Source organism: Lactuca sativa, chromosome 4, assembly GCF_002870075.4.
Source record: "Lactuca sativa cultivar Salinas chromosome 4, Lsat_Salinas_v11, whole genome shotgun sequence".
Taxonomy (NCBI): Eukaryota; Viridiplantae; Streptophyta; class Magnoliopsida; order Asterales; family Asteraceae; genus Lactuca; species Lactuca sativa.
In genome coordinates this window covers 403683126-403699910 of record NC_056626.2, presented here as the reverse complement: position 1 = coordinate 403699910, position 16785 = coordinate 403683126, and the positions used below count along the sequence as shown (strand labels likewise).

At 34.5% G+C, this 16785-nt stretch overlaps 2 protein-coding genes across 2 annotated transcripts; both read right to left on the bottom strand.

Annotated features, from left to right (window-relative positions):
- Positions 1 to 1791: 1791 nt before the first annotated feature.
- Positions 1792 to 4465, bottom strand: LOC111894922 (uncharacterized). Its single transcript, XM_023891007.2, has one exon. The coding sequence runs from the start codon at positions 4327 to 4329 to the stop codon at positions 1792 to 1794; it is 2538 nt and encodes an 845-aa protein (XP_023746775.2). The 5' UTR covers positions 4330 to 4465.
- Positions 4466 to 6420: 1955 nt separating this feature from the next.
- LOC111894918 (uncharacterized) lies at positions 6421 to 10093 on the bottom strand. The gene is made up of 2 exons (XM_023891003.3): positions 9761 to 10093; positions 6421 to 7200 (listed from the first exon to the last, which is right to left on the bottom strand). The coding sequence occupies exon 2, from the start codon at positions 7139 to 7141 to the stop codon at positions 6620 to 6622; it is 522 nt and encodes a 173-aa protein (XP_023746771.1). The 5' UTR covers positions 7142 to 7200; positions 9761 to 10093; the 3' UTR covers positions 6421 to 6619.
- Positions 10094 to 16785: the final 6692 nt, after the last annotated feature.

The window sequence follows — 16785 nt, the reverse complement described above, 5'->3', positions numbered from 1 at the left end:
CAAGTTGGAGGACCCTAACTCGACGAGTAGGAGCTGAGTGTGAAAACCCTAATTTCCAAGGTTTGTGTCCTATTTAAAAGACCTTAAGCCTTCATTTCCGCATCCCTTATCATCTTAACACTCTGAGAGAAACCCTAATTGGGCTATATGCTTGTAGGAGAGAAAGAGGGGCTAATATTGCATATTATAGTGCATTTTTTGGAAGAAGATTAAGAAGAAAAAGGCTTGGGACGAGAAGGAGATCTTGGATCCATCAATAAGATTGTGTTCCGATCTTTATCAAAAAGTTCATCATTTATTGGTTTTTGTCTTGCCAAAAACTAATGCATTCTGGAAGCCCCAAATAGACTAAAATGTAATAATGACAATTGGTGTGATATTACAATAATTGTCATTATTACGTTTTAGTCTATTTGGGCTTCCAAAATGATTTACTTTTTGACAAAAAAAAAAACAATAAATGATGAACCATGTGGGATTCATCTTATGTTGGGGCTTCTATAGTGTTGTAAGGAAACAAGGGTCAAGTAAGACTTGAGCCAATGTATTAGTGGTTAAACATGTGAGATTCGTCTTCTATTGTTAACAACACTATGGACAACGCCATTAGTGTATGAGTTCAAGTCATGGTTAGGTAATAGGAACATCCAAGTGTTGGAACCACGGTTTAAGTCATGGTTAGGTAATAGGGACATCCACGTAATCAACAAGGATTTTCTCCGTTCTTTATTTGGAGATTGAAAGATGATCATAGAGTTGTGAATGGATAATTTTGGAAAATCGATAGAGTTAACGAGACTTATGAGTGGGATTTTTTTTGTTCGGTTTGACGACACCGATAAAAACACACAGTGAGCCTAGAAGAGCATAAGAAAGAAGACATGGAATAATACATATTAAATTAGATCATATAATATATGTTAGTTTAAAGGTAATCTTCAGAAAAGTCCAAATATTTTGGTTTATTGGTAATAAATAATGAAAAAGCCCTAAAATTTTGATTAATTAATGAAAAAGCCCCAAATTTTTGATTGATTAACGAAAAAAGACGAGATACCGGCTAAATTTGTGAAACCAGCCACGAAGGGTTAATCCGAAGTTTTAGCCGGTAATCTGTCTTTTTTTGTAAACAAAATTTAATTTGGGACTAAATCGTAAATTAGCCTAAAATATTGAGATTTTTTCGCAGATTTCCCAATAGTAAATTATAGTTTTGGTTCATATGTTTTGTCAAATTCTCATATTTGGTTCAATCTTTGCAACGATTGATAGATCGTGTCCAAAAAAAAATTATTGGTCCTTGGTTGCATATGGAAAAGATTATTATAACCTTTCTAATTCCTTTTTTTTATAATTAATAAAATAGAAAATAAAAAAGTCACTCCCTCATTTCCATTGATAACGAAAACCACAAGCTTCATCACTATGTACTACCAATCACACAAGTCACGGGAAAGATCAAGAACAAACGAAAAAACTCATCTATTCATTTCGTCTCTACTGAAAACCACCTTCAATCACCCCGTTCGTCACGAAGAACCACCGAAAAACCCCATCCAGCGACATGTTTGCCATTGTTTGTGTATTGAACTTTATGAGACATCTAGTCCAGTTTAACAACTAGCCATTATTCAGGGCCGTTCCAAACATAATTGGGGCCCGGGGCGAGAAGGAAAAAAAGGCCCCTGTAATACATAAATTTCATCAACATTTTTATAATAACTCACTAATTAAAAAAAAATAGATGTACTAACATCTTAATATAACAATTTAAGTTACAAAATCCAAATATTAAAGAAAAATACTCCTTCTAGCTTTTTGAGATGCAAAATCATTAATAATATCTTCAAGATCAATCTTGTCTAGCATGTCCTTCTCTATACATAGAATTGCCAAGCCGTTCAACCTTTCTTGTGACATCGACGACCTTAAGTAATTCTTCAATAACTTCAACTTTGAAAAACTCCTCTCTGCAGATGCAACAGTTACAGGAATAGTTAATAGGATTCTATATGCAATAAAAACATTTGGATAACAATCCTCAACTTTAACAAATTCTAGAATTTCAACTGCAGATTTAATATGATTAGGAAGAGTCTTTTGCAAAAATTTTAATTCGGTAAAAAGATCATTTGAATCCACATCAGAAAAATTGTCATTAGAAAAGGTATTTGAAAACTTTATACAACACTCTTTAAGCTTATTTTCATCCACTGACTTTAAAATCTTTGAATCATATAAAAATCCAAATATACTTTCAAAATATTTTAATTGTTCAAATCTAGTATTTAATGAAACAATTGCAACATCCACAACAACATAAAAGTAATGAATCTTAAAATACTCTTCCGGTGATTGTATTTCTTCTTCTTCACTATCACTTTCATCAAATTGTTTTTTTCTAGTGACATTACGCCTATGTGGAAATGTAGGTTCAACACCTATTTCTAAAGCAATTGTTTTAGCAATATTTATGCTTGAAGCAAACCCTTCATTTCTAAATTTCTTAAAAAATGTCATTACATTTTGTAATTGGTTAATAGTGGCATCAATACAAATAGATTTAGATTGCAATTTTTTACTTACCATATTAATAGCAAATAAAATTTCATACCAAATAACCATACTAAGTAAAAATTCAAAACTCTTAATAGCTTTAACTAAACTTTTGGCTTCACTTTTTGATTTTGGATCATCACATGATTTAGCCAAGTTTAGCAAAGCTAATACTATTTGAGGAGCTTGGAATCTAATAGCTTTGACACTTTTAATTCTACTTTCCCAACGAGTATTAGATAAAGACTTTATAGTTAAAGTTGGAACATTATCCAATAATACTTTCCATCTTTTAGTAGAACTAGAAAATAATGAATATAAGCGTTGAACAATACCAAAAAAAGAAACAGCTTTACGACAAGAAAGTGCCATGTCACAAACAGTAAGGTTTAGACTATGGCAAGCACATGGCATATACAAAGCTCTAGGATTAATTTCAAGAAATCGTTTTTGAACCCCTTGGTGTTTTCCTTTCATGTTAGACCCATTATCATAACCTTGACCCCTTACATCATTCACATCAAGATCTAACAATTTTAATGCATCTAATAACTCATTAAAAAGTCCCAAACCAGAAGTATCATCAACTTTTAAAAATTCTAAAAAATATTCATTAACTTGTATTTTGTTAGAAGACAAATTCACACATCTTACAATTAAAGTCATTTGCTCTTGATGACTCACATCCGGAGTACAATCAAGAATTATAGAAAAATATTTAGCCTCTTTAATTATTTTAATGATAGAACTTCTAACCGTGTGGCCTAAAAGAGAAATAAGTTCATTTTGAATTTTGGGGCCAAGATAATGATGATGAATTTCTTGATTTTCTATGCGTCTAACATGATCTTGCATTATGCCATCAAATTCCACCATCATTTGTATTGCACCCAAAAAGTTACCATTACTATCTTCATAAAGTTTAGAGTTAGAACCTCTAAAAGCCAAATTATATTTAGATAAATATTTCACAGCAGCAATTATTCTTCTTAAAACTTGCCTCCAACGCTCTTTTTCCTTTAAAATTTCTTGTTGTAAATCTTTATCAATAGTAAGGTTTTTGTTCAATCTTTGTTTTGCTTCATTCCAAGAACTCATACAACTCAAATGTTCATTACTACTTTCATGTTCTTTAAGTCGAACACTAAGATGTTTCCAATCATTATATCCTTCATTTGCTAAAAAACCTTTTTGATTATTAGATTTAAAAAGTTTACAACAAAAACAAAAAACTTTATCCAAAAACTTTGAGTAAACTAGCCATTTCCGATCTCGTGTCTCTCCATTATTTAATTTTTGGGTATAAAAAACATAAGAGAAATGTCTAGATAATTTATCTTTAGGAAACACAAGACTTATTTCCCTTATTGGCCCTTTTTCAATTAGAATATCTCTTGTTTTATTATCAAGAACATTCCAATTTCTAGGGTCATAAATATCTAAAGGATTATTAAAATTAGCATCATCACAATCATTAAACAAATTTGTATCATCGTGTTCATTTGACACATTAGTATCATCACGTTCATTCGACACATTAGTATCATCACGTTCATTCGACACATTAGTATCATCACAATCATTTGACACATTAGTATCATCACGTTCATTTGACACATTAGTATCATCATGTTCATTTGAAACACTAGAAGAACCAATTGGTTTCAGTTTAATGAACTTATCTAAAGACCCTTTTTGTTTCAATTTAGATTCTTCAACTATTTTTCGTTTTTTTCTTTTTTCAGCTCCTGATAAGTGCTTTTTAGGAAACATTATAGTAACTAGTAAGGAAAGAATACACCTGAAAATCAAAAACTTTGATGATGTTTTATGGTTGAATCCAAATGGTGCTTTTCTGTTGAAGGCTTGAATCTACCAGGCCCGTATCAAAAAATTTGATGATTTTTTTGTTAATCTACAAACAATAAAAAAAATCAGAAACTTTGAAGAAAGATTAACAAAAAAACAGATTGTTATTGGTTATTTGAAAGCAAAGCAAAAACTTTACCTCAATAAACTTTGATTGGCAGTATGACCAGAAATCGGCTGTTAACAAAATTTGGGCTGCAGACAAACAAAAATAAAATATTTTCAGCAACTTGAATAAGAAAAATAAAACAACAAGTATCGTCAAAACTAAGAAAAAAAACGAACTCACCATAATGAAATTAGACATTCAGACTTGTAGATTGTTTGGGAGTAGTAGAAATGTCTAAAATCAGATTTTTGAATCACAAAGTAACAAAGATTGGGCTGCAAACAAACAAACATAATTTTTTTTACACTTGCAATCAGTGAGCAACTACCAAACAAAAAAAGATTGAAAGAAATTTTGTGTTACCTAATGAAATCGGACTCAAATCTGGGAAATTATAGCGAATTGATAATGAAATCGGACTCACAATCGTGTATTAGCTTTGCAATAGAGTTATAGAGTCGTGATTCCAGAAGCCTTTCAAGAAAGAATTGAAGCAAAAAATCAGAATCAGAGCATAATTGAGTGATTTGAATTTTGAGTCGAAGCTGTGACCTGGTGTAGTATGTAGTAGGAACGGACGAATTCGGTAATAGCGGAATAATAGATTCGTGACTCGTGAACCGGTGAACGTGATTAGGTCTCCTGCTTGAAGAAGAAGAAGAGTCATCGCAACGTTCAAATCAGACGCACGCTTGCGTCTCGCGAGCTACGACGTTTCAGTTTTCCATGTGTATTCTCTAATCGGCGCCTAGGTATCATGCAGTCCCGCTTCTAAGTTCCCGCTTCTAAGTTTTGTTGGACTAGGTTCTACATTTGGGCCGCTAATATGGAGTTTGAATGGAGTTTTGATGGGCTTATACATTAAGAATGTTTTATACTTATATCATCCATAAACAATTCAGATATATAGATATATAACAAAGCCTATAAAAATTTTGGGCCCCCTTAAAAGATGGGCCCTGGACGGTCGCCCCTATCGCCCACCCTCTGGGACGGGCCTGCCATTATTTGTATGGTTTTTAACCATGTCGTCTCACTTCAGTGGCTTATTCATTACATGAATGTTTAACAATGTGTTTCTTAATAGCGATCTTTGTGATACTATGTAAATGCATCAACAACTCGAATTTGTTGTTCAACAAAACCCAATCATGCATGTCATATATGAACGTCCATGTATGAGCTTACTTCCACCACCCTGGACAATTCATGACTATCTTTTGATTCGATCATCGTCAATGTGATTCCCCTTTGTTCATTTATCGTCATGGGACATGTGCTGTCTATCTCCTTCTTTATATGGATGACATTATTCTTACCACATCCTCTCAAGCTCTCAGTCGATAACTTATTACTCCTTGGGCATAGAATTTACCAGGATGCAATCTTGTGCATGAAATTCACTCTTCCATCACGAAAACCACTATTATTTGTCCCTTAATCTGTTTCATCATCAATAAACCAAACTTTGAAATTGATATCTATTTTGTTTCTGACAACAAACCTTATCATCTGTATGTTGTTTTTTATGGGCCGACCCATAAGTCCCCTTCAAAGCTAGTTACGATCATATTACTTTTTCGTTGTTTACAAATAAGTTGTTACAAACTTACTTTCACAAATTGTCAAATTCCCAATACATTTCTTATATCACAAATTCACAATTCACAACGCTCTAAAGATCCATATCATGTCACATTGATAAAGTCACAACATTTGGTGTACATGTCTAATAAATGTGTGGTTATTTATTTATGTAATTATAAAGAGAAACAAAAAGTTACCCAAAAATAAATAGTACAAGTAGATTCGAAGGGTAGGATAGAAAAAGACAGAGTCACGGAGGGTGGAAATTGTACAATTTGATGATAACATTGCGTGGGACATGTAAACATGCACATAAACATTCTTCCTTTCAAATCATTTCACACCTTTTACCATATTCATCTTTCAAATAGCTACAAGACAAAATCTTACCCCAAAATAACCAAATTGTCGGTGTACAACTTATAAAGCACAATGTACAAGTCATTTTTTTATCAGCATTTTACTTGCAATGTACAAGTCAACAATGCATTGTTTTTGTTACTCGAGAGATTGAATTCCAGTGAAGGACACTCTACCGAAACCTAACTCATCCACTTTATACAATTCTAACCAGACTTCTGTTTCGAACCTTGCACTGTGTTCGTTTTTTTCGTCTTCTTGTTCTTCTAAAGCTCTTAAATTTTCCGATTTTTTACTTTCTAGTCCCTCAACTTTTCTCAAAATTCCACTTCTGTCCTTTTCTTTTTCATCGTTTTTTAACTTTTTTTTCTTTTTATTACCTAAACCCAAACACTTTCTACCCATCATCCATGGAAGTTTGAGACAAGTGAGGGTGAAGAAGTTGACGACGGCGCAAGGGCAGCAACAGACTGCCACGCAGTCGGCGATTGCTCCCGCCGTGCATGACCGGCAAGACTGGCCGGAGCATCCCACGTCTGGATCTTGTGGCCCTCCGCCTTCCTCCGCTGGGTACCGGTGATTTCTTCTGGTGATTCCGGTGGTAGGGGGTGTATTACGTGATGGATTTTCACATGGGCAATTGTTTTCTTCCCTGACCATCGGAGATCAAACCTCTTCGGCGGCGGCACCGTCGGCGGTGGTTAGCCGGTTAATCAAACCTACAACGAGAAGTCATATTTTCAGTACGCGCGGTGGACTTGCGTGGTGTCACGCACTCATTGTTTGAAATACAAATATATATTTAACAAAAATAAGGTGTAATAATATTTCGTAAAGAAATGACTCACGTTTGATAATATTATCTTTTTTTTTATTGTAAAATTATTGATCTAAAAAAATGCAATACTTTATAATAAGGGGCACATCTAGAATGAGTTTAGGGTATGCACGTATATATTCTAATTTCTAAAACATGTTATTTTATTTTTAAACTAAACAACAGAAGATGACATATGTTTAATTGTTTATATTTATAGTACAAATTTAAATATGTTTTTATAGTATAGCAACATATGCACGATATTTTTTTTTAAAAAATTTGTACTAACCCCCGATTTTTAATTACAAAAATCAATATATTTGAACATTTTAAAATAAGGCACAAAATTTCATGGCACAATTTACGAAATTGAAAAATTAGCGTGGCACAAATTTGCATGCATAGATCTGTTTAAAAAAAAGGATTAGGGTTTAGAGTTCGAGAAGTTAATTAATCTCTCTTCTTTTTGAAAAAAAAAAAATCAATATCTTGAATAGGTAGTTAAATAATTCACTCAATAAAAAAAATATATACTTCTTCATAAAATAGAATTAAGAAAAACCGACGAATATTCTATCGATCATTATATTATTTTCAGTTTGTTACTAAAATCTTTTCAATTTAGATATGTATAAATTGGTATGTAATTAATATTTGTTTTTTCATAAAGCGAAACATAACGGCATAAAAGAAACTCATTTCATTAGGTTATTTGCATAAAAAATCATTAATCATGTGTATAATACAATGATAAATATGTAAATTTAAAAAAAAAACATATAATAAAAACTAGCAAGTGTTAATTTTAGAAGATAAAGTGACTAAAATCAAATGTTCCTTATTAATGCATCTAGAGATGCCTTTCATCACTCAATTGAAAAAAAAAAAGACATGTCTCTTAATAAAAGAGCAATTTACACACTCTTGGATTCTAAAGATTCGAATTTTATTTTTGGTATCATTGATATAGATAAATTAAAGAATAAGTAGAGACATAAAAAGTAGAAAAAAACGACCATTTAATATACAATAGTAAAGTATTAAATTAAACCAAATAATAAAAGCATATATTCAAAAATAAAATATTTATGACTTATTAGGTAAAATTTTCAATGGTTATTTGATTATATGGTTAAGCTGTCAAACCATCCTACAATCGACTTTATACTTCAGTGCTCTTAATGCATAAAGGTTAATTTGCTTTCACAGAAAGCATGTAAATTACCATATTACCCACTTTAGGAATATGACAGACATGAGAGGGTCTTGGTGGACAGTTGGATTACCCGGTCATTTTGACACTCTCTCAATCCTAACATTTTTACTTGAATTCTAATTTAAACATTTTTTTAAGGAGTGAATTTGAGAGAAGGGGGTAAGACAAATGACATATCTGACACAAAGCCAAATTAGTGAAACTATTTCCTGCAGTGGTATGTCGTTTTACAAACTCATAACTTCATGTGTTCCATCTTATTTAAGCTTTACTAGCTATGACATGTGCTTCATCTACCCCTGTCCTTTCTAGTTTCTACTTCATCTCCTAATCCTTTTTTTCTTTTATGTTTCTTGATTTGTTTTGATCATTATCATTATCATTATTATAGTAATGACAAAATGCGTGATTGTATTAACAGATCCTAACTTCATTATGAGTTGTGCATAAACATGTTTAAGATGAGTGTACAGTGATAGAGGGCAGGGGGAATGGGGGATTGACTTGTTTAAAGCAAAAAAGAAGAGTCAAAAAGCATTCCTGAATATCGCCTACAGTAGAAAGTAGAAACATAACAAAAAGCTCCAGAGAATTCTACAGATGATTGGGGTTGGAATTGAGTACGTGTGCAAGATTATTGTTCATATCGTTTTTGAAATTGAAAACTTCCAGATTTCAAATGTATCACTATCGAAAGAGATTTTCTTAAAAATGTGGTCAAACATTATTATTAACTGTTTAACGGATGATCCTCTAAAAACGCCGAAGATTTTGATTTTCAATTCGACTATGAAAAAAAAAAAAGTCAAAAGGAAGATTGTAAAAAGTCAAAAATCCACTTCACTCTAAATCGACCGAGCATTTTGGAGCTTTTGATTGTGGTGAATAAGTGGAAAACGAACTAAAAACATATATCAATAACACCATTTCAACAATGCGAGTGAATGCTTCATAGTTGATACACAGTTGATGAACTAAAATGGTGAAAATTATCAGAAGAATCTGAGTTAATGTGATCCTAAAAACAACATTTGGCTTTTTTTAGAAACAAAATCAAAGACAAAACGTCGTTTTCTCACACCACGAATAGTCAAATGTATCTCCACTCAAAACCAATTCACCATCATTTTATCAGAGATTAGAACAGAAAACGAAAAATAAACAATGATTTCGAATATGGTGAATGTCCGTAGAGTAAAACAGGCAAAACAACAAATCGAAGAACAGTAATTAAACAAATTACCTCATACAGTTGCCAACTTCAAATCCGCAACAGATTAACCGAAAATCTTCAAATTGAAACACCGGTAGCACTCAGAGAAATGAATCTGACTCTTGATTAATCAGAAGTATACCGATCATCAGAATCTGTAGAGATATTACAACTTTACAAGCGGTGTGATCTCACAACAGAAATCTAGAGTTCAAATTAACGAAGTGACGATGCTCTGTTCTGATGCAAGATTCATATATAATCAAACACACATACACATGAATGAATCTCTCGTTAACTGTGTGTATGTGTGTGTCTGGGAGTTTGGGCGGTTTATGGAGGAGATGCAATGTATTTTTTAATTAAAACAAGTAATTTAATAATAAAAGTATAATTTAAAATACGGTCAAGCCTTTTATATTGGGAGTGTTTAAAAAAGGGAGGAAAAAGCTGGGAGAGAGAAAGGTATGGACGGGGAGATTTGATATAAAGTTAAAATAACATAAATTTTTATCGGTTAATCATAAAGATACCAAAAGAGTATTATCATTAAATAACCCAATTTTCATATTAATCATAGAAATACCAAAATAGTATTATCATCAAATAACCAAAATTTCATATTAATCGCAAACAATTAATTATTTTATAATATTGTAATTTATGGAATTGCTTTAATTTGGCAAATATATTTCCTAAGAAAAACAATTTTGCAAATGATTTGTAATTGATTACATAAATAAAAAAGAAAAAACACATAAGACCCATCATGTGAGGTAAATCCCCAACTATTAACATTTTATGACGTATCATGTTTTAAGTGTTAACTATATAAGTAGCTCGTAAAAACCCCCAAAATTGCTATAACTTGTTTTTGCCAAATATAAATATTTTGCTTAATATTCATTAGTTCCATTAAACATTGTAACACCTGTTTTCAAAAGTGGATCAACTAAAAACTTAATGGGAACAAACATGAGGTTTTTGGGAAAAACCTTGTTCCACGACGTGACAATAACAGTATAAGTGCATTTCAATCTTGTACGTCACAACGTGACAAACCCTTGGTCATAATGTGACGGCCGCTTGGGGTTTTAACCCTAATTTCGGGATTTGTGCTCCTATTTAAGGAAAGTGAGGGCTAGGGTTTGCACACCCTCAACCTCCATTACCTCCCTTTCACCCTCCAATAAAACCCTAGCATTCATATTGACCTTGTGAGCTCTTTATGATGATTTTAGCCCTTGAAGAAGAAGGAGATGGTGTGCTTGCTAGTTGGAAGAGTGTATCACTCCAGATTTTGCATCTCTTGCATCTGGTGGAGCTTGGGAAGGTATAAAGTTTCCACCTTTTTGGTTCTCTCTCCATAGATCTAGGATTTATTGCATTTCTTGGCTCATTTTCGAGTTTGGGTTGGTTAAATGAGATAAAGTTTGCATCTTTACAGCTCATCTTGGTCCCTTGATCTTTATATCTTTTAGATCTAAAGTTTGATTATGTATTGAGCTCCATACACGATATTTTGGTCTTATTTCTCCATTTTGACCTAGTTTGAGTTCTAGACTTGCATTGGGCATACATGTCTATAAAGCTACGACTTTATGTTGGAATAGAAGTAATACGCCCTTTTGGAAGGTATGAATAGGTGGCTTGAAGGATTAACAACTTAACCCATTAAGCTATGAGATTTTAGCTTTCACAACGTCGCAACCTGCTTGCCACGATGTGACGCCTAGTGCCATAGCGACCGTTTTGTCGTGAATATGCCACAACGTAACCAATGAATGGTCATGACGTAGGAGTGGAATGGGGTTGACTTTGGCCGTTGAGCATTGAACTTTTGACCTATTTGACTTTTGGTCAAACTTTAAGGGGTGTTAGGTTATAGTCTGAAGTTTAGTATGTGTTTGGTTTAGGAGGATCGTGTTGCTGATACTGTGGAACTTTGAGTAGTGGATTTCAGCTCTTCGTCCAAGTTAGTTTTCTCACTATACTTTGTACTGCGGTATGTATCCTTATGTGTAGGATGTTGTTATGTTGTAGTGTTATGTTAGACTAATAGATCCACTATGACACATAAGTGCTGTTTGTTATTGTTTTGTGTGCATATATCGACATAGTATGGTTGGGTTGAGGCAATATTACTTTGTGTTATAAGCCAACCAACCCGGGGATCAATCTCGTCATAAGCTAAGGGTTCGGGAGGGGGCACTCTAATCTTATGTTGTGGGCTCAGAAGCAAGCCAGTCATAAGATGAGGGCCTGGGAGGGGGGAAATCTAGTCTTAGTTGTGGGCTCGAGAGCAAGCCAATCATAAGATGAGGGCCCAAGGGGGGGGGGATCCAGTCTTATGTTGTGGGCTCAGGGGCAATCCACTCTTATGTTGTGGGCCTGGTGTGCATGCATTATATATGTATTGTTGTGTGGGGTATTTTGGGAAACTCACTAAGGTTTGGCTTACAATTATGAATTTAAATGTTTTTTTAGGTGCTTATCAGATTGCAAAGGCGAGATTGTACACACACACATCAACAATTTTATGATTCACGATTCTGCATTGTTTTCCTCATAACTCTGATTTTAAACAAATGGACCGACTTAATGTAACTTTATAAAAATGAGTGTTTATTCTATTTTAAAAATGAAAATTTTTATTCTGGAATTTGGGATGTTACAAGTTGGTATCAGAGTCCCGGTTTGAGGGATTTCGATGAACACTCGTGTGAATCCAAATTAGGATCCGAGAATTTTCACAAGCGTTTTCAAAAAGGATTTAAGAAAATAGTTGGGATAGAGACATGAACTCGGTTCCTGGTCATGTTCTTGTCTGATTGTTGGCCTGGTATCAAGAACATGCTGACAGGTTTTTAGCATAACAAACAATCATATGTGTGCATGCAACCCTAATTTGTAGGATCTAAGTTTTCACTATTGGACATGTAAGTATTGAACATAAAATAAACCCGAGGAAGTATCTACTATAGATGAAATTCATAATAAGAGATAGTAGATATACCTTTAGTTGTTATGTAGTAATAACAATTTGAAATCTTAGTGTTGTTGAAGCTTCTAGAGCAAGCACCATAAATATCGTGCCTCTAATGGTTCACAATCACACTTAGCAAGAGGAGGAAAGCTTCAAGATTTCGGGTCTTCTTAGGGTTAGGAATAGTTGGCCGAAATCTCAAAGGGGTATGCCCTTTATATAGTTGCTGGTAGCTTAATGCCAAAGCTAAGGTTTTAAGGAGGAAACCCTCATGCCTCATCTTAAGGCCTAAGCAGCCCAAGGACCTCATCCAAGAGGCCCTTGGACGAAATTTATAGGGTATTCCTAGAAGATTTTGTCCAACCCATTTAGGAGGGTTCCAGAGCCCAAAACCACAACTATCAATAAATTGCCAAATAGCCCCTACACTTTTAATTAATTCCTTTAATCCCAAAATTAATTCCAAATTAATTTTTGATTAAATATTAATTAAATAATATGATTTCTAGTTAATATATTATTTCCATAATATATTAATAAATAATTTATTATAATTTATTAATCAAATAATAAATTCTTCTTCTTTCTTAATAGGTAATCATGTTTAGTTGCTAGTATGAAGACAACCCAAAAGGATTGTGCTACTATCAATTCAAGTATATACCAATTATAGTTATGAGCTCAGATACCTAATCCAATAGTCTCCCACTTGGATAAGTCTAATAACTATAATTGCAAGTATAACTTCAAAAATTGACTAGCAAATTATAGCTCTCAAAGACGTTGTCGAACTCTGACTCAGTCAGTTACATGTCCTAAGATAAGTGATAAAATATCCCTCCGTTCTACAAGATATCATAAGGACATGAGATATGGATCATAATCAATCTCATTTTCCAAGTTTTGTTTCCCGATTTCTGATTTATGATGATTGAAATTAGACTACTAATTGAACACATCAATTCAGTCCAGGCTTGACCAAGCGCTTTAGATGTCATCATCAAATCATTGAGGGGCCCACAAATATCGCTTTTCCCTTTAGGGAAAAAGGAACGGATAAAATTCAACTTATATGCTTGCACTATTCTCTCATCAAATCACACACAAAAATACGTTTTATAACATCAAGTTACTAGTGTGTTTACGTATTATCAATGCACAACCGACTTGTAAACAACAACTCATATATCTCCATTTCAAGAATATAAGATATTACCATCTCAAAATTACTCGTGATAAAATTCATGAAGTAATTCTCTAAGCGTGTGTTTATCCAATACTCAAAATCCCCATTTCCAAGTACTCATGAACATTACAACAAAACTATTGCTGCGTCTAAACTCTTAGACAATCTACAATTCAATTCATGACAGTCTTAATTCGCTACTTACTTCCAAAAGTACGATCGACTGTGGAGTTTTGAATAATCCAATTATTCGGGAAGTAAAACATACGAAGTGAATCACAATGATAACCTAATTAATTATGGTCTCAAACCTATTGAATATAAATAACACTCTTATTATTTAATCACCATGTTAACTAGACTTTATTCATTGTATAATGTTTCGAGCAATCAACCAAACACTTGAATTAAAAATCAGTCATACCATGTTATAAACATGAAGAGGCCTTTAGATCAATCAATATATCAAACAATGACAGTAAACAAGAACAAGAGGAATTCACGAAGAAAAACTTTCACTAAGAAAGATAATCTCACAAAGAGATTATCGTGTGCACAAAGCAGCGATTAGGGTTTGTGAAAGGCGTAACCATTCACAAACCTATACAAGAGATTATATACTGTTATTCTAGACAATCCCTACAAATCAGGGATACGCTAGCTAACTAAGGAAACTGGATAAATACAAGATTTGATACAATGCACTGAACAAACTAAACTATTACAAACTGAGCTGCTGACACGCTGGTGCTGATACTGAAATATGCGCTGATGTTGAGTCTGTTTTAAACATTATCATATTTCAAGGTTTGACCTTACAATCTCCCCCAATATGATGATGTTCAAAACAAACTAAATTAAAACACCTCTGGAAAGGAACTCTTCATACTCAGCTTCAGCTTCAATTTTGACTGGCCAGTAAGGACTATCCAGCAACTCTTGTCTTCTGTTCAGCAGCTCCATGGCAATAAGAATGTGAAACTCTCCGGAGAGATCTTGATGACTCATGCACATTTGCCTTAAGCCAACAAGGTGAGTGGTTGGAGCCTTTGGGATCTCAGTAGTTCACTGAAAACATATCCTCCTGTTTTTATCAAGATAGAACATCCCGTGTTCAGGAGTTGAGATAAACTGATGCTGAACCGGATCAAAACTGATAGGAAGAGAATTGTTAATTTCACCAGCACCAAAGTCCAGAACCAATACATCTTCACCATCAACTTGAAACTTGGTTCTTCGAGTTCTAGGAACAGACGACCTTTGGCCTTGATGCTGAGGTCGTTCTTTAGGAACAAGATCCAAACGCTGAACTTTCTTGATCAGCAGATGAAGAGCACAAGTCAGTTCCGAAGAGTGAGCTGAGGTTTGCTTGGATGCTAGTTCGAGCAGTTCCATCCATTCTGAATATCCATATCTGATCAGCTCATCCCTCTTGACAACTTCAGTGTATGAATGCTGAGGACCTTGACGAGTGATCAGCAACGTAAGGATTTTCTCATTTCGTGGTTTGGAAGCTTTGAATTTGATGATCTTATCACCACACATTCGCCGATTAAGAACGTCTTCAAACCTCTTTCGATCAATCCGGTCAAGAACACTGTCAGTCTTAGGCTTACTATGGCCAGGAGGAGGTTGAGAAGACTGAGCCTTGGACTGAAATTCCAGGAATTTCTGCATCTGAGCTTTAAAAGATCCCTTGGCCTGAAGTTTGTGCTGAATAAGAGATTCATCAGCTTGACCAATGTTCTTTAGAAGCTGAGCTCGATTGGCTTCATCAAGAATTTGCTTAACTTGATCAGGAGACATGTTCCACTCAGCGGCAAGGTTTGAAATACTGACTATGGACTTGGGTTTCTTCACAGGCAGAGAAGTATCAGTTTGAGAATGAGCCAAGTCAGTATCTGATACCTTACGCTTTCGAGATAGCTGATGAGATTCTTCACTGGCAACGTCCGAATCCTCTCCTTGGACCGGAAAGATGGGATCAGCAACAGGATCGACTCATAGCAGATGAGATTCTTCAAGGTCATCTGAACTTTCTTGCTGAACTGGAATAAGAGGATTAATGAAGTTCATATCTAGTATTTGACATTCATCATCTGGTTCATCATGCTCTTCATCATGCTCACTATCTTCAATCAGCTTTTCAGTAGCTGCTGGACTATTATGCCCCGCAGAGTCAGACTCAGGCATGGGCTTGGGTGATTCAGGCTGAATAATGGTGTTGTCACCAGGTTCTGTGTCTCTCTCATTTGGTTCACCATCAGCATGATCATCAGCATCAGCATCATCATCAGTATCTCCCCCTTTTTGAGCATCATCAGATTTGGGACTAGAGGGAGGAGTATGCAGGAGAACCTCCTTTAGCTGTTGAACATCAGCCTCAATACGAAGAAGACGCTGACTCATGTCCCGAGTTAGTGTCATAAGTTCAGTAAATGTTGAAGCCGGAATTTGAACAACTGAGGTAACTGGAGCGACTGGTGAGCTAGGTGGCATCCCCGAAGAAAAGTGATGAGCTGCTGGTGATGGATGCTCCCCCTAAGATTGTGGATTCTCCCCCTGCGAGGGATGCTCCCCCTGAGATGGTTGCTCCCCCTGATTCATGGAATCCTTTGGTGCTGAGGAAACTTTGTTAGTATCCGAGATGATATGATGAGAAAGTTGAGGAGAGAAATGACCACCATCATGGTGTTCATCCTCTTGATCAACATGATCTACATAGTTACCATCAGCACCTCCTTCATCAGTGTCAGCGGTGAGAGAAGGCACAGTGTATGGATTTGCAATCCATTCTCTCATCCTATCGGAGATTCTAATGTCAGTATCCAGAGGATCATCTTGATACATACGAACTAACATGCGAGGGCATTGGATGGGATT